Raw genomic sequence first — 18493 nt, 5'->3', positions numbered from 1 at the left:
TTCATAATGCACCGACCAACATTGGCGACTCAGTGGATAAGCGCTCAGCTGCTAACAGAAGGGTGAGCAGTTTGAACTTACCAGTCCACTAGGCTTTCTGCCCGAGAAAGATGTGGCAATCTGCCTCCATGACGATTTATAGCTTTGGAAACCCTATGGGGCAGTTCTCTTCTGTCCTATAAGGTTGTTATGAGTCAGAACTGACTGGACGGGCAATGGGTATAATGTACCTGAATACTGTGCTAGATATTTGGCATATATCTTACTGTGAGAATTAATGAGCTAATAGATGAGTTAATTTGTAAAATGCATAAAACTGCCAGGCACACAGAAAGTGTTCAGTTATATTTTTTATTATCATGATCATCATTATCACTTTTATTGAAAATTCTCATTCCTGTAAGGTGGGTAGATACTATTATTCCAAATTAAACCAACCAATTGCTGTCAAGTCAGTTCTGGCTTATGGAGACCCCATATGTATAGACCTGCTCCATAGGTTTTCAGCGGCTGGTTTTTCACAAGTAGATCACCAGCCACCTCTGTGTAGACTTCAGCCTCCAACCTTTTAGTTAGCAGCTGAGTGGGTTAACCATTCACGCCACTGAGGGACTCCTATTGCCAAATTATGGGTGAAGAAACTGAGGGGCAGTTTGGGGATGCAACTGCCCTTCAGACCCAGATTTGTAAACTCTGACAGGGGGTTGCGTTTCTGGATCCCTGCCCACTCAGTGACAATGGGGGAAGTAGATAAGACATAGCCTGTGCCCCAGAAGGGCTCACAGTCTGGTGAGACTGCCTTTGATACCTGCATGCCCATGACTCTTGGCCTCGCTTTCCAAGCTGGGAATCCCTTGCTGAGTTTGAGCTTTGTTTGCTTGACCCTAGGACTGTGGCCTGCTAAGCTATGCCCTTTTCTGAGTTAATCAGTATCCCTTCTCCCTCCCTGCCCCCAAGTGTTGGCACTGGGGTGCCCTGGGCCTGGGTGAGTTTCAACACACTTGTGTGTCTTCTGTGGGTCAGGAGGGGATGGGGCGGGCATAGGAAGAAGACATGAGATGGGAGGATTCGTCTTCTGAGCTGAGATTGGGGCCATACATCCCAACCCCTCAGCATGGTCCCCTTTGCAGGCACTCTGAGACAACCCCTCTCTATGTGGAAGCCCAGGGAGGTGTGACCATTTCATAGATTCTCAGACTTACTGAGAATCTACCATGTGCAGCTGCTTTGCTATTGGAGATGAGGGTTACCCAGTGGATTTATGTGTGGATGGGGCCTTCAAGGAGTTTCCACTTAATGGGGCGAAAGGCTTAGACCTAAAAGACCTCTAGTATCTGGTAGAAAGAGTTCCTGGGTGGTGCACATGGTTAACAGGCTTTTCTGGTAACTGGACAATTGGAGGTTCAAGTCCAAAGCCATGGAGAGCTTCAGAGAAATCAGCCATTAAAAGCCTTAGGGAATACGATTTACTCTGACATGCATGAGGGCGCCATGAGACTGAATTGACTCTACAGTTTTTCATCTGGTAGAAAGTAATCCCTGTTCTGAAAGAAAATCCTGTAGTAACACTAGTTATCAAGCAGTTAAGTGCCATGGCCAGGCTTTCTGCTCATAAGCACTATGTTACTCCCATTTCATATGTGGGGAAACTTAACTTACCAGCCAATTAAGGCAGTTGTTGTTATGTGCTGTTGAGTCAGCTCCAACTCATAGCGACCCCTCCTTGGGTTTCTGAGGCAGTATCGCTACAGAAGTAGATTGCCCAACCTTCCTTCTGAAGAGTGGCTGGTGGGTTTGAACTGCCAGCCTTCTGGTTCTGGTTAGCAGTCAAGTGCCTTAGGCACTATGCTACCAGAGCTCCTAGTTAAGGCAGAGTTAGGACTAAAATCTCAGTTGATCTGACTTTCAGATTCATGCTCTTGAGATCATTTTGCAGCCAGCTCCCCGTGCTCACATTACCTCTTCCGCTGCAGCAACTGGCCGGATGCTCTGGGACACGGTTTCTCAACCTATATTCTATTAACATTTTGATCCAGAAAATCCTGTGTGGTGGGAGGCTCTCTTATGCCTTGGAGCATGTTTAGCTGGTCTCTACACATTAGATGCCAGTTAACACCCCCTGTTGTTGTTGTTGTTATGTGCCGTCGAGTCGGCCCCGACTCATAGCAACCCCTCCTTGGGTTTCCGAGGCAGTATCACTACGGAAGTAGGATTGCCCAACCTTCCTTCCGAGGAGTGGCTGGTGGGTTTGAACTGCCAGTCGTCTGGTTAGCAGGCAAGTGTCTTAGCCACTATGCTACCAGAGCTCCCTAACATCCCCTAGTCATGACAATAAGAAGGACTCTAGACATTGTCAAGTGTCCTGTAGGGGCACAGTCACCCCTGGTTGAGAGCCACTGCTCTAGAAGAACAACAGATTTGGTGTCAGGCCACTTGCTTGTTTATTTATTCAGCAATTATCTACGACACACCTGTGGTACCATGTCTGCAGTTAGACAGAAACTGTTGTGGGACCTTTTTTGTGACATCTCTCAGTGTCTATGTAAAAATCTAGTGCTGACAAAAACTGCCTCCATTAAGGAACTGGTATGAGTGAAAGCACTTACTGATGAAGGTTGAAGACTGCAGTCTGCAGTATGGATTACACCTAAATATAAAGAAAACAAAAATCCTCACAACTGGACCAATAGCAGCATCACAATAAATAGAAAAAGACTGAAGTTGTCAAAGACTTGGTTCTACAATCAACACCAATGGAAGCAGCAGTCACGACATCAGATGATGTATTGCATTGGGCAAATCTGCTGCAAATCTTTCAAGTGCTGAAGAGCAAAGATGTGTCCTTGAAGATTAAGGTGCGCCTAAGACACTTGACTGCTAACCGGAGGGCTGGGGGTTCAAACCCACCAGCCACTCCTCGGAAGGAAGGTTGGGCAATCCTACTTCCGTAGTGATACTGCCTCGGAAACCCAAGGAGGGGTCGCTATGAGTCAGGGCTGACTCGACGGCACATAACAACAACAACAACAACAACAACAACCCAAGCCATAGTATTTTTGATTGCCTCGTATGCATATGAGAGCTGAACGGTGAATAAGGAAGACCAAAGAAGGGTTGATGCTTTTGAGATGTGGTGTTTACAAAGACTACTGAAAGTACCATGGACCGCTAAAAGAACTAACAAATCTGTGCTGGAATGCTTCTTGGAAGTGAGAATGGCCAGACTTCGTGTCACCTACTTTAGTCATGTTGTCAGAAGGGACCATTCACTGGAGAAGGATGTCATGCTTAGTAAAGTGGAGGGTCAACGAAAAGGCCCTCAATGAGACGGATTGACACAGTGCCTGCAACAATGGGCTCAGGCATGGCAAGGATCTTGAGGCTGTCACAGGACCGGGATTCTGTTGCTGAGTCAGAGATGACTCGACGGCACCTAACAGCAACAGTGGGTGAAAGGAGCCCGGGTGGCACAGTGGTCAAGCACTCAACCAAAAACCACTCTGCAGGAGAAAGATCTTGGCAGCCTGCTTCTGGAAGGATTTACAGCATTGCAAACCTTGTGAGCATAGTTCTCCTCTGTCCTGTTGGAGCGCTGTGAATCAGAATCGACTTGATTGGTACTGGGTTGGCTTGGTTTGGTATGGGTAATGTACTTTAGAAGCATTTTCCTTTTTGCCTTGAGTGCCAGGAATCTCAGAAACAATGTTTAAAAACACCTTTAATTGTATTTTTCTTTAGTTAATGTATAACCATTGTAAAGAAAAAAGAAACAGGTAAAAAAGAATACAAAAACTACCTGTAATCTACCACGCCAACAACATTGTCAACATTTGGTTAATATTTTTTCAACTTTTCATGAATATATATGTTTTTAAAAGACAATATAAAAATGGGCTCAGCCTACAAACATATATCTATTTTTTTCCCTGCAAATTCTTTTTTGTAGTTTGCTTTTTCACTTGCACTGTTAAGTCCCCAGATTGTAGGAACTGTGTCTGGCACCTGGTAAGCCCTCTGGCAAACATTTGGTGAATGAATGAACTTGGCACTTGAGCCATTGTCTACAGATGATGATCACAACCATTCTTGAAGTTATGGACGACACGGTGATGACTGCTAGTGACAATGGCTACCATTTGCCTTTTGTGTGGATAATGTACTTGGTCTCCTCAGCAGCTTATGATGGAGATGTCACTAACCCATTGCACAGATTGAATAACTGAGGCCTGTGGAAACTCAGGAAAAACATGTCCAAGGTTTCAAGCCTCCCAGGTGATGGCTTCCTTTCTCCTTTGATCTTAACTTCCTATCCTTTTCTCTATTTCATTGACTCCATCATCAGTTTTTTAAGTCTCTGCAAATTGTCTTTGGAAAGAGGCAGGATATACATATTTATATGTAAACTTAATAAATAAAAAAATTAGCCAGGTACTTTATAGCTTCAAAATAAATGTTCATTTCTGTCCCTTGCTTGTTCTTGCTGCTAGGTGCCAGGGGTCCAGAGATAACTCAGACTAGGCCCTCCTTCCTCCCACCCCACCCCCACACTGTCAGGAAGGCACTTATGGCTGGAGCTGACCACTGCCCTGCCCCCTGGTGTTGTCCTGGGTGACTGTGGACTGCACCCAGCCCACCTGCCTGTTTGTAAGTGGAGTCTCCCACCCAGTGCTGCTCCCAGGTTGTCCTGGGCAGGGGCTGGCGGCTCCACCATGGTTCCCTGGTCACACACTGCCCTCTTACTCCTCTGGGCAGCTGCCAGGGCTGTGCCTTCTGGAATGGCCTCCCCTGTCCACCTTGGTAATCCCGTATGCATCCAGTGCATTATGTCTTTGGCAAGGCAGCTCCCCTTTGACCTTCCATTGTCTTCCTCTGTAAAATGGGAATAATCATATTAATGGCTGTGTAGCAGATGGTTGCAAAGATGAGAGATGATGTGACAAGCGGCTTGCTGGGTGCCTATTACCTAGTGTGTATTCTGTCACTATTTGGGTAGATGAATAATAAATAGAACGTAAGTTATCTTAATACTTGCTTATTCTAAAGTTATTAAAATCCCCCTCAGGCAGCAGTTGGCACCGGCACACACTCTGAACGCACTGCCCTAGTTCTATTGCACTTGTCAAGAGGGCTGTCATTTGCAGGTCTGCTTCCCTGCCAGCTGAAGGCTGCCCCAGCTCTCTGTTGCCTCTGCCCAGGACCTTGCTTATTACATAGGTGCCGGATGGTCTGCACTTCTAGAACATAGCACACGGGCCAGTCTCAGACCAGCTGGATTGGATCCTGGAGTCCCTAGGTGGCACAAACAGTTAAGCACTCCACTCCTGACTGCCAGTTGGAAGGTTGGAGGTTTGAACCCACCCAGAGGTGCCATGGAAGAAAGGCCTGGTGATCTGCTTCTGAGAAGGTCACAGCCTTGGATCACAATTCTCTACATGCATAGGGTCTCCATGAGTCAGCATCGACTCCATGGCAAAGAGTTTGATTTTTGTTTTTTCCCCACCTCTTAGCAGCTCTGTAATCCTGGGCAGGTTATTCAACCTCGCTGTGCTTATGTTCTATCTAGAAAATAATAGTAACCACTTCATAGGGTTGTCTTGAGTTTAAATGAGTTCATACACAGAAAACACTGAGGAGTACCCAGCACCTAGAAGACTCAGTAAGTGCTGGTACGATTGTTATTACGACCCTGTTAGTGAGGGGGACCAGTGATCGCCCTTAAACATGAGGATCAAGACAGGGGGGATCCCAGCAGTGCGAGGAGAGTGGCAGAGGAGAGATGTAGAACTCAGATGTTCTGGCTTTATTTATTCTAGTTATTTACCCTGGATACAAAAATGTTGAGGTTGACCCTGCTCACCCCAGGGCGTGATGGAGAAAACTGCCCTTCATGGTTGCCCCTTCCCTTCTCCAGACCTTTCCTGGCAGAGGAAATGTCATAGAATGGAAAGAGCCCTGGGCGAGCCTGGCAGTGTTGGTGGACAGCTGTGTGACTTTGGATAAGTCACTGCCTGTCTCCGGGCAGCCTCTGTTCTTGGGTGGGAAAGGAGCTCTGATAGCATAGTGGTTAAACATTTGGCTGCTAACCAGAAGGTTGCCAGTTCAAATCCACCAGCCACTCCATAGGAGAATCTGCTCCCATAAAGTTTTACAGCCTTAGAAACACTTGTGGTAGTTCTAGTCTGTCCTACATGGTCTCTATGTGTTGGAATTGACTCAGTAGCAGTGGTTTTTTTTTTGGTAATGGCATGGAGGGTAGTAGTGGTTTGGTGGTAGAATTCTTGCCTTGCATACGGGAGACCCAGGTACCCAGGTTTGATTCCCAGCCAATGCACCTCATGCACAGCTACCAGCCATCTGTCAGTGGAGGGTTGTGTATAGTTGTGAGGCTTGTCAGACTTCAGCAGAGCTTCCAGACTTAGAGGGACTAGGAGGAAAGGTCTGGCAATATGCTTCTGAAAATGGGCCAGTGAAAACCCTATGGATCACGGTGGTCTGATCTGTAAGAGGTCATGGGGATGGTGCAGAATGGTTTCAGACTGTTGTGCATGGGTTCAGGGCGACTCAGTGGCAGCTAACAACAGCAGCTGGACATGAGGGGGAGCAGTCTGCTCTGTAGGGTGGTGGTGAGGACCAAGAGTCTGAGACGTTCCAGGTGCTTCTGTACACTGTATGGCTCCAGAGTGATGATGACCTGGGTTCAAACCCAGCTTTCTTGCTTATAAACTGTGACAGTCTCTCTGAACTGCAGTTTCCTCATCTGTGAAGCAGGGGTAGTGATAGTTGCCCACTTACACCTTTGTAGGGAGGGGTCAGTGAGGTCACCTGGGTAACTCACCACAGTGTCTGGCACGGGTAAGTGTTTAGTCAGTGTTCCTGGATGTTTTTCCTGGGCTGCAAGGTGGAAGCAGCTCATCCCAGCACAGGCTCCTCCTCCCTGGACGCACCCTGGGCCCCTGTACTTTCTCTCTGCTGCTGGGCTCTATCTCAAGAGATAAGGCAGATTTGCCTTATCAGGCCCTAGATAACAGCTGGAAAAGCAGAGAGGCTGGATAAGGCAAAGCTTCTTTCCTTTCTGTTCCTCCTGTCATTGACCACTGCCACCCCCCCACCACCACCACACACATACACTGTGGCCACTGGGGAACCCAAGGGACTGGCTGGCATCCAGCTCAAGGCATTAGCAAGAGAGCACTGGCCCAGGAGTCCTGTCAGGAGGGTCTGGTGTCAGTTCAGATGCCATGTGTTCCTTGATTGTTTAACAAAGGATTTGTCAGGTGCTGACCATGTGCACAGCAGTGCCAGGTTCCGAGTGGCCAGTGGTGTGCAGAATAGGCACAGCCTGCCTGCAGGCAGGAGTGAGTGACCTGGCCGGGCACTTGATCATCAGAGCTCCATGATGAAGGTCATCACCAGTGTGGAAAGAAGACTGTGGGACCAAGATGTGATCCTGTGGGGTCCCCATCCAGGCTGTGTGATCTGGGGAAGATGGTACAAGTAGTTGTTGGGTACCATACATCAGTTCTGACTCATAGTGACCCCTGTGTTAGAGAATAGAATGGTCCTAAAGAGCTTTTTTTTTGCCTGTAATCTTTACAGAAGGAGATCGCCTGGCCTTTCTGCAGAGCCTCTGGGTCAGTTCAAACTACCAACCTTTCCATTTGCAGCCAAGCACTTGACCATTGTGCCACCAGGGCTCCTTGTACCAAGTGGAGGGCAACAACAATAAAAGACCAACCAGGGTGGCTGGGTTGTACCAAAGGGACAGGGGAGGGAAGTAGGAAGCGAAAGGATTCAGATTCTTTTATTTTAGAAGAACTGGGAAGCACTGAGCAGTTTTGGGCCCAGCTGTGTTTGTATGCATGATGGTCAAATTGCCATGTGAAGAATGTAACGTTGGCCACTGTTACATTTGCCTGAATGGAACACCTGACAAATGCCTTTCAAAATAATGAACACATGGAGAGGGGCTTGGAGACAAGGATGGAGCAGGCAGAACTGCTGGTGCCTTGGACCAGGTGGAGGCTGGGGTAGGAGAGAGGGGGATCCCCATCTACCATGGGACCTGGGAGCCCCTCGTCTGTAAATTTCAGGGCTACCTTGACTGGACCCCTGGTGCTGTCCCACCCTGGCACCCTGGCCTGCTGCAAAAGTTTGGATGCTGAAGCCTTTGTGGCTCAGATCCTGGGATCTGCAGACAGGAAAGAGGGCCTGTTCGAAGTCTCAAGCCTAGGCCGTGAGCCCCCAAGTGGGCAATGGGGTTACCCCAGGTGATTAGGGGATGTGAATCACATTCAGCCGCTGCCCTGTGCCCCCTTCTTGAGGTGGAAGACTGGGGGCTGCTCTGAGAAAGGAGGGTTGGAGTTGTCTCTGTATCCCAGCACCAGACACCTCATCAGTGCTCAGGAAACGTGATTAAACCCCTGAGCTGTGGTTTCTGCCTGGGCAAAGATCTCCTGGATGGATGTGCATGGTTGCCCGGGGTGGAATAATTGTGTGCTAACTGAATGCAGCCTGCCTAGAAGACCTTCAGATTCTGAGCCAAGGGAAGGGCCCTCATGTTAATTCAATCCTGAATGGCCCATCAGGAAAGAAAGGAAAAATGTTTGGTATCTCCAGATTACTTGTGGCTGCAATTGACTTTCTCTAACAACTCAGACTGACCTTTGAACTAGTCTGTGTTCCCCAGGCTGTGCTTGACTGACCAACAGCTGGGCTGTAGCCTGGCGGCTTTCCAGGAGCAGAGAAAGCTGTGGGGGTGGGTGATTTTGAGGTCACAGTGGGCCTCCACCCTAGGGAAGTTTGAGGGAGGCATGTAGGGTTTCAGTTTCTAACACTGCCTGGTAGCGTAGTGCCTAAGGCACTTGACTGCTAACCAGAAGGCTGGAGGTTCAAACCCACCAGCTACTCCTCGGAAGGAAGGTTGGGCAATCTACTTCCGTAGTGATACCACCTGGGAAACCCAAAGAAGGGTCTCTATGACTTGAATCCGACTCCACAGGTCATAACAACAGACTGTGGGGTGGAATATGGTGTTAGGTTTATTATATCACTATTTGTTGAGCACCTCAGCCAGCCTGGAGAACGTAATCCTTGGAGGGCCTTGGGAATCACTTTGCCTTTGAAAGCTTCGCCTAGTGAGAAAATGCCTTCCTGAGGTGGAGTGACATTCTCAGAGATGTTACACTTTTCTTAGAGAAGCCCCAGAGTGAGAGGGGCAGGGCCTGAGGAAAGGGGAGTGCTTGTCCGTTTTCTCCAGTCCTCACCAAGAGGTACGGAACAGGAGTCCCGTTTTTCAGGCAAGGAGACAGGCTTGTAGAGGGTAGAATAGTTTGCTGAGGTCACAGAGCAAGTGGGTTTTGCTCCTGGAGTTATCTGCTTCCAAATCGTGTGCTCCCCCCTCCCACCAGGATTGGGGTCCGGGGTGGGCTGTGATGGGCCCAGGTATTTAATAAGGTTCCCAGCCCAGGGTCCTTCCTCTGCTCTTTCTGTGTCACTTTCCTGTCCCTGGCTTATTTCCTGACTTACTCATCTGTGGTGGGTGTGGTGCTGCTAAGACCCGGAGACTGACAATGACTGCTCTCCGGCCAGGTGGCCAGGTCGAGGCTGCTGAGAGCCCAGCTGGTTCCTGGGCTGACTTGCAGCTCAGCTCAACATGCCAGCAGGAGCCTTCGGGAACGCCCCCCTCCCCTTTTCCTGGGGGACTCTTGGGACTTGTGGCTGCTGGTGCTTTCCATCTCCTCTACATCCTGCCCCTCCCCATCTCCTGGGAAGGTTTTTGTATCACATCACCAGCCTGAGTTCATTAACCTTGGAGGGGCTGTACATGGGTCCCTCCTTCCTTCTGGAAAGCACCATCTACCCTGAAAGGGGACAGTATAGGTTTTAGTTTATTGAGCAGATGCATAAAACCCATTATAATAGAGTCAGTTCCAACTCATGGCAGCAACACGTGTTCTACAGGGTAGACCAGGGCTCCATAGGCTTTTCTTGGTTGTAATCTTTATGGAAGCAAATCACCAGGTCTTTCTTCTATGGCACAGCTGGGTAGGTTTGAACTACCAGTCTTTGGGTTAGTTGCTGTTAGGTGCTCAGTCAGTTAGTTGTTGGGGCTGTTGAGTTGGTTTCAACTCACAGCAACTCTGTGTGCCCTAGAAGAAACACTGCCTGGTCCCGTGCCATCCTTGCACTCATTGCTGTGCTTAACAAGCCCATTGCTGCAGCCACTGTGTCAGTCCATCCCGTTGGGAGTCTTCCCCTTTTTTGCTGACTGTACTCTACCTAGTGTGATGTCCTCCAGAGACTAGAACCTCTGACAACATGACCAAAGTACGGAAAACAAAGTCTGGCTGTTCTTGCTTCTAAGGAGCATTCCTGCTGCTCTTCGTACAAGACAGATTTGTTCATTCTTCTGGCAGCCCATGGGTATTTTCAATATCCTTGGCTAGCACTACAGTTCAGATGCATCCACTCTTCTGCTGTCTCCCTTATTCATTGCCCAGCTTTCGTATGCATATGATGTGATTTAAAAGACCTTGGCTTGGGTCAGGTGCACCCTAGTCTTCAAAGTAACATCTATGCTCTTTAACACATTAAAGAGGTCTTTTGCAGCAAATTTTTCAGTGCAATTTCTTGACTGCTGCTTCCAGGGGCATTGGTTATGGATCCAAGTAAAATGAAATCCCTGACCACTTCATTTTTTTCTCCATTTATTGTGATGTTGCATATTGGTCCAGTTGTGAGGATTTTTGGTTTCTTTATGTTGAGGTTTAATCCTAATTAAAGGCTGTCAGCTGCAAATTGCAACATCCAGGAACATGTAGGCACATGTATATAGCTTTACAAAAAAGGCCTCTGGTTTGCACTCGACTTCTAATCCAAAGGTTAGTGGATTGGACCCACCCAGCAGTGCTGCAGAAGAAAAGGCCTGGCAATCTGCTTCTGTAAAGATTACAGCTAAGAAAACCCTGTGGAGCAGTTCTGCTCTATAATACATGGAGTCACCAGGAGTCAGAGACAGCGTAAGGCCTATGAGTTATATTTTTACACCGTTATCTTGTTAAATCTTCACAGTAACCCCATGAGGTGGGTATCACCATTTTATATGCTTAGAAATAGGCTCAGCCACAGCTAGCGTGTGGCAGAACTGAATTTGAGCCCAGGTGTGTCCTAGACCCAAATTTCTTCCTTTGGAGTAGAGCCCAGAAAACTGTAGTTAGAGGAATGTGGGTGTGGTGGGTGTGGCCTGGAGTGGGGCAGAGCCAGGCCCTGGAGGAAGGTGAGAAAGAAGAGAAGATCCCAGTGCTCACTTTGCCTTTCCAGATCTTGCTGGGTCTGGTCCCTGCCCTCTCCTCCCTCCACTTCAACCACACAGGCTTCCTCCACTTTTCTGCTCCTAACCTACCCTCCCTGCCTGGGGCCTTTGCACTAGCTTTTCCCTTTGACTGGAATGCTGTTCCCCAGATCTTCACAAGGTGGCTTCTTCACCTTCTTCAGGTCTTGACTCAGAGGTCACCTCCTGAAGACCTTCTTGGCCACCCTGGTAAAATAGCCAGAGTAGTAGTAATCTTTCCCCTATTGACTCACGATTGTGATCACCATTTATAGTGACCATGTGTATTTCTTCACCATGTCTCCCACTGGAGGTCAGTTCCAGTCAGGTGGAGGCCTTGCTGTCCTGGTAACCATAGGGTTTCCAATAGCAGAGTTTTTTGAAAATAGATCACCAGGCCTTTCTTTCATGGTGCCTTTGGGTGGGTTTGAACTCCCTACTTTGTAGTTGGCAGGTGAGTGTGTTAGGCTTTTTTTTTTTTTTTTTTTTTAAGTGTATTTAACGTTTACCACCCAGAGACTCCTGATCACTGCAGTAGGTCCTCAGTAAATCTTGTAGAAGGAATGAAGGACTGTCCTCATGGCCCTGGTTTTGAATCCTTCCTCCTAGCCTCCCAGGCTGAGTCTTTGAACCCCAAGACCCCTTCACAGTGAGAAAGAAAGAAGAGTGGCCTCTGATGTCAGGGACTGATCTGACACCCACAGCCAGACCACTGTGTTCTCCTGATGCACGTGAACCTTAGAGAATGCCAACCTCAGGCAAGGTCACCCTGTGACCAGGATAAAGTGAGAAAAAGCAAGCCCACTCCATAATTTGTCTACGCAGAGACATGAACAAAGTCCCTGTGCCACCCGTAAAGGAGCAAAATCCCAATCTCTGCTAAATGAGTGACTGCTGTGTATTTACTCAGTTGTAAGATTGATTACCCCCGCTGTCCAGCAGCCTCCAATCCAGAGCAAACTCCCACTTCCTTAGACCCTCCCTCAAAGCACCCAACCAAAGCCTAAATAAGGAGCCCTGGTGGTACAATGAAGGACTCTGGTGGCATAGTGGGTAAGGCATGTGCCTCCTAACCAGAAGGTCAGTGGTTCAAACCCACCAGCTTCTCTGTGGGAGGAAGATGAGGCAATCTACTTCCATAAAGATTTATAACCTTGGAAACCCAGTAGGGATCTCTATGGGTTAAAATCGACTCAATAGCAGTGTATTTGGTTTTTCTTTTTTTTTTGGTAGGGCAGTAGTTAAGCACTTGGCTGCTAACTGGTGCCAGTTTGCACCCACCCAGTGGCTCCACTGACAAAGACCTGGAGACCTGCTTCTGTAAAGATTACAGCCATAAAACCCTATGGGACAGTTCTTCTACTTTGTCACCTGGGGTTACTATGAGTTGAAAATCGACTTGACGGCACCTAATAACAAAGCCCAGATCCTATCCTGGGTTCTTTCTAACACCCTTTTACTGAGACACTCCACAACTCCCTGTGGTGAATATCTCCCTTGCTGCAATGAGCGATAAACCCAACTGGTCTACCCTAGTGTGTTCCTAGTCATTGCTAACTGGAGGGCGATGAGACTTGTGTTTTTCTGGACACTCAAATCCAGATTTCTTCTGATATGTGACCTTGAACTAGTCATTTTCCTTTTAGGACCTAAATTACTTTATTTCTACAGTGAGGCCAATAGCCCAGCGCCCTATGGTGATATGAGCGATAGAAGGCTTTATTCACTCTGAAGTGCCCCAGTGTGCATCCAGTGGGCTTGGCTTTCATTGTGGGCCTCATTTACAGATGAGGACACTGTGGCCAGAGGGGAAGACCCAGCTGGGAAGTGTCAGAGCTAGGGCTGCAACTTGAGATTGATGTAAGCCCAGCATCCTGGCATTTATCTCCCTGTCTTAGTTCTCTAATTCTCTTGCTGTAACAGAAATATCACAAGTGGATGGCTTTAAGAAACAGAAATTTACTGTCTTACAGTTTAAGAGGCCAGACGTCCAAAATCAAAATGCTGGGTCTAGGCTAGGAGTCAGAGTTCACAGTGCCGGCTTTAGGCACTGGATGGAGCCCCCTTGACCTTGGGCTTCAGCTCTGCCTTCCAGGCCCACTAGACCCCCTGTTATCCTACCTCTCTGACCCCTGGACATGTTAAGGGAGTGGTGAGTGGTTACTAGTGGTGAGTGGTTACTAGGTTACTAGTGGTTACAATCCTAGGCTCAGGATTGAACAGGGTCCCTGGAGCAAGGAATTCTTAAAACTCAGCACCCTGGACTGGTGGACCATGAGAACCTCAGCCTATATATGACCATGAGACCAGAAGAACTAGATGGTGCCTGGCTATTACTGTCAACCACTCAGAAAGGGATCAGTGCAGCAGATCATGGGTAGAATGGGAGAACAATGTAGAACAAAACTCAAAATCATAAGAAAGAGCAGGTTTACTGATCTCATAGAGCCTGGTGAGACCCCTGAGACTATGGCCTCTAGTTACCCTTCGGGTCTGGAACTGAACTCACTCCTGTGGCTTCCAGCCAAACAAAAGACAAGCATATGGGGTAAACATTTACATCAGGTAGATATACTCCTTAGAATGATCTATCATGGAAGAACAGAAGGGCAGTATTTTGCATAGGGAGCAATATCTCTACAGAAATAGACTGCCCAAACTTCCTTTCGAGGAGTGGCTGGTGGGTTTGAACCTCCAGCCTTCTGGTTAGCAGTCAGATGCCTTAGGTGCTACACCACCAGAGCTCCCTGAAAGGACACAGAGAAGAAAGAGGTAACTACAGAGAGGAAGTGGGAAGAGAGCCGTTACATTGTGGGGAATTGCAGTTAATGTCATGAAACAAAATGTATATGAACTGCTGTAAGGAAAATGAATTTGCTCCATAAACTTCCACTCAAATCACAATAAAAAATAATAATAATAAAAAACTTAGTACCCTGGAATCAGTGAAGCCCTAACTAAGCCAGCCTCCCTGTGGCTGAAGACTGAGCCCGGGACAGTCTTCCAAGTTCGTGGTCCACACCTTGGATGGCTTGTCCACCTGGAGTTCGGCTCTTTATACCAAGGGAGTCTCAGCAGTTCAGCTGAGAGAAAGAAGTTACTTGGTCTTTTTGGGATAAAGGCTCCACTGAGGGGAGAATAATAAAAGTAGCGGGAAAATGAATAATCCTCCACATGTGCAAAACATTCAAAACATTGTTTTGTATATGAATTTAAACCTCAGACAACCCTGTGAGATTGATATGATTATTCTCAATTAATAAATGCAGAAACAGGCTCAAAAAAGGCAAATCACATGCCCAAGGACACACAGTGGGAGGACTTGAAACTTGGGTTTTAGATTTCAGGCTTCTGGGCCCACCTCTGGGGCCCTTCTGGAGGTAAAGGGGCTGAGGTCTGAGTGGTGGCGGCTGCTGCTAACCTGTCTGCCTCTGTTCCCTTCTTTGTACCCCAGGCTGCGGTGGCAGCATGTCTCCTCCTTGAAGGTGTCCAACGAGCCCGTCTTGGCATTTACGCAGGGCAGCCCTGAGCGAGAAGCACTGCAAAAGGTAATGGGGGACAGGGAGTGGGGGAACACCCAGCAAGTGCAGGGCACAGCCCAAGCAGCCCCCAAGTCTGCTCCGTGTTTGCATCATAACCCCTTCTGGCCCTGCTCCCTGCCTTCAGGAAGAAGCCTGGAGTCAGGGAGAGCTGTGGGTCTGCAGGATGGGGAGAGCGGGAGCGGCAGGGGTGTAGCCTGGGGCCACTTCAGGACGGTTCAGCCCAGGTCAGGGTCGCAAGTCTACAGATGTTCTAGGCTTAAAAACATTTTCAAATTAACCGCTAGTATTTTATTTTATGTTTTGTAAAACTATAGATAACACTACATTTGGCAACTCAACATTTTCCGTGTATAGAATTCAGTGAGATTAATTATATCCATCGTGTGGTGTAACTATCACCATTAATGCCAGTATTTTAATCACTCAGGTGATTACACATAAAATTCAGATGCACTTGTTTTATATATTCTTGTAATGGGAAGGCCTGGTGACACTTCCTGGCTGGTGACAGTGGAGCTGAGTGGTACTGCCCTCCAAATGGAGGGCACACTCGTTGACCACAGATCCAGCTTGTCCCCCTTCTCATCAGCAGCCCTGCCTGGCACCTGTGTATCAGACTCTGCATCAGAGTTTTAGGTGGGGACAAGAGGCGACCCATCTGTGTTCTTACCCTTCTCCCCAGGCCTTGAAAGACCTTAAGGGCCAGACAGAAGCCATCCCATGCGTGGTGGGGGATGAGGAGGTGTGGACCTCGGATGTGCGGTACCAGGTGTCGGTGAGTCTGGTGGGTGGGCAGGACTGGGCCTTTGTCCTCTGAAGCTGGGGTTTCCCTCCCTGACACATGTAAGCATAGAACGTGTGGCCTCTGCCTTCAAGAGCCTCATAATCCATTCTCAGATTTTTATTTCCATGGACCAGCTAAACTTCAAAAAGCAATCTTGGGGGACTGTCGTAAAGTTGCCAACTTCAGACCCTGCCAAGAGGAAGTTAAAAATAATTGCTCCCAGCTTTGCCATCTTTTTAGAATAATTTGACACACTGAGCATAGGAAGGAAAGACAGAATATCAGAATAAAAGATAGTCCTTCCTGTAAAAATAGCGTGGCATTTTTCAGGGGAAGAGAAAGAATCAGCATCAGCCCAAAAGCTGATTCCTATGAGGTGGAGGTCAGCCATACCTCCTCTCCAACCTTCTTACCAATTCTGACACCAGCCATCCCCGCCAGTGACACACACTATGTCTATAGGGATTTGATAATTCACTGCAGTGGCTACACAGGACTCACAGACTACTCATGGAGTTTATTAGGGAACTAACAGGTTGTAATTTACAATTAGGATCAACTTGGAAGTAAGGAACAACTCAGGATATAGTTCTTAATCAAGAGAGCTTCTTGTTGGCTATACCTGCAGAGGCCTATGCTGCTGGGCCCTGCCTGGGCCTTGCCTCTGCCCTAGTTGGGCAGGTAGCCTCCTTCCCAGAGGCACTCAGCGCGCTCGCTCCGCGAATTGGCAAGCCCACTGTAGCTGCCTTGCGTCATGGGTCGGGAAGACCACATGCCATCTTGCCCTAGTCTCCTGGTTCTGCTCCACCATTTCTCTGCCACTGGACTCAGCTGTGCTTGCTACCACTTCTCACCATCTCGTGCTTTGTGTTGTCTCCAGGGTTCTAGCTCTGTCTGTCTCGTGGGTCTAGGAGGTTCTCAGCACAGGGACCCTTGATCCAAAGGATATGCTCTGCTCCCAGCTTTTGATAGTAATGAAGTCTCCCTTCAACTTCTGAGATTGGCTCCTTTTAAGCCTAGTGAGATGGCAAAACTAAGCCTCCACAAGGGTTCCATGCACCTTATTTACGTAGTCCCACTCTGCAAGAAGGGAGCTCTGGTGGTATAGTGCCTAAGGCATTTGACTGCTAATCAGAAGGCTGGCAGTTCAAATCTACCAGCCATTCCTCAGAAGGAAGATTGAGCAATCTACTTGTGTAGAGATACTGCCTTGGAAACCCAAGGAGAGATTGCTGTGAGTCTAATCGATTCAACGGCAGTGAGTTTGGTTTTTGGTTTACCCTGCAAGAATTCCTTGTACCTTATTTGTATTAGCAGACTGTCCGATCCCCCACAAGGGTTCCACTTACCTTATTTGCATAGTGCCACCCAGTCATTTTGTGGGAGTTATAAGATTATGGCTAGAGGGACTACATAATAGCAATTCATTGTACTGCACTTCCAAAGAAGGGACAGTCACTGGAGCCCTGGTCTGTATTTGGAGACCATGGTTAAGTGCTTGGCTGCTAAATGAAAGTTTGGCAGTTTGGATCTACCTGGAAGCACCTTGGAAGAAACCTGGCAGTCTATTTCTGAGAGATCCTAGCCATTGAAAGCCCTATAGAGCGCAGTTCTGCTCAAACACATGGAGTCACCATGAGTCAAAATCAACTTTATGGTAACTTTTTTGGTTTTCTTTTTGTGATCTGACAATGAGCTTATTCTGAAGTAAGCACCAAGGGCATATCCAAGGGCCACTTCTTCCTACAAACCTTCCTGCTGGATTGGTGTGCCCTCTAGGACCCCCAGCAAGCCCCTTCACGAGGCCCTTCCCATCTGCACATGACTCTTTCTTTCATCCCTGCCATGTCCCTTTGAGGTGGGATGAGCATGGAGTTGGCTGCCCATTTTGCAGATCAGGGAACATGTTCAGAGATGTGAAATGAGCTCAGGATGGACAGATGGGAACCCACTGCCATCAGGCTGATTCCAACTCTGAGCAGCCCTATAGGACAGAGTGGAACTGCCCCATATGGTTTCCAAGGCAATAATCTTTATGGCTGAAGACTGCTACATCTTTCTTCCATGGACGAAACTTAACCACCAAACACTTAAGACTCTTGGAAAGATGTGAAGGAGGGGTGAAAACCAGGTTCTCCAGAACCCAATCCCATTTATTTTTATTCAAATTAATTCATTTATACCCTGACCACTTCCAAAAAGGACCTAAAAGTAGCCTATTCATTTGCATACATGCAGCAAGGTAATCTTTTGAAATGGGTGAAAAGGAAGTAGACAAGAGGGAACAGGGAAGGACCTGCAGAGGATGGGGGTAGGAGGAGGCTGATGACAAACCGAGGAGCTTGGAGTCCTAGGTGCTTGCTGGAGGTGGCCATAGACTTCACTTCAGTTTGCTAGTGGCCACATCATGTGCACTATTCAGTGTTTTTTTAGTAAAGTCCACCTGTTTGGTAGGGGAACCACAGCCATTCCCCATATGGCACCTAGAGAGAAATTTGTTCCAAGGGCATCATGAGAACATGGCAGTGCACCAGACTGTCTCCTCACGAGTCTTCCTGTTGATGCTCAAATGCTTCAGGGGCTGTTTCTTGTGCACCACCCCTTGGTGTATGCCAAGGCCGTCACTAAACTCGAGTCCTAGGGGTGCCAAGGAGCTATCCTTCAAGGCCCTGGCTTCTGCTCCTGGGGTGGGTTTCCCATCATCTGGAGCTGAGCTTGCAAAGTGATAGCTTGAAGCTTTGTTTCACCTGCCTAGTATTTCTAAAACCTAAAAATTGGGAGACTTCGCATAAAAAAATCCAAATGTCCTGCTTCTCTCAGAAGTGAGAAGGTGTAGTC

The 18493-nt window shown here is 47.9% G+C and overlaps 1 protein-coding gene across 1 annotated transcript in view; it reads left to right on the top strand.

The window, feature by feature from the left end:
- Positions 1-13288: 13288 nt before the first annotated feature.
- The window catches only part of ALDH4A1 (aldehyde dehydrogenase 4 family member A1), a gene marked incomplete at its 5' end in the record, with an annotated part of 28030 nt that continues 22825 nt past the window's right edge, over positions 13289-18493 (top strand). Inside the window, 3 exons of the mRNA XM_042780259.1 lie at positions 13289-13317; positions 14784-14877; positions 15554-15646. Of these exons, the coding sequence (XP_042636193.1) occupies positions 13289-13317; positions 14784-14877; positions 15554-15646 (216 nt within the window). The remainder of the gene's footprint in view (positions 13318-14783; positions 14878-15553; positions 15647-18493) is intronic.

The sequence above is a fragment of the Orycteropus afer genome, unplaced genomic scaffold, assembly GCF_000298275.1.
Source record: "Orycteropus afer afer isolate SDZICR_OR568_19922 unplaced genomic scaffold, OryAfe1.0 scaffold00031, whole genome shotgun sequence".
NCBI lineage: Eukaryota > Metazoa > Chordata > Mammalia > Tubulidentata > Orycteropodidae > Orycteropus > Orycteropus afer.
Note: the sequence above shows the minus strand (reverse complement) of the source record. Positions and strands in the feature narration are given on the sequence as shown.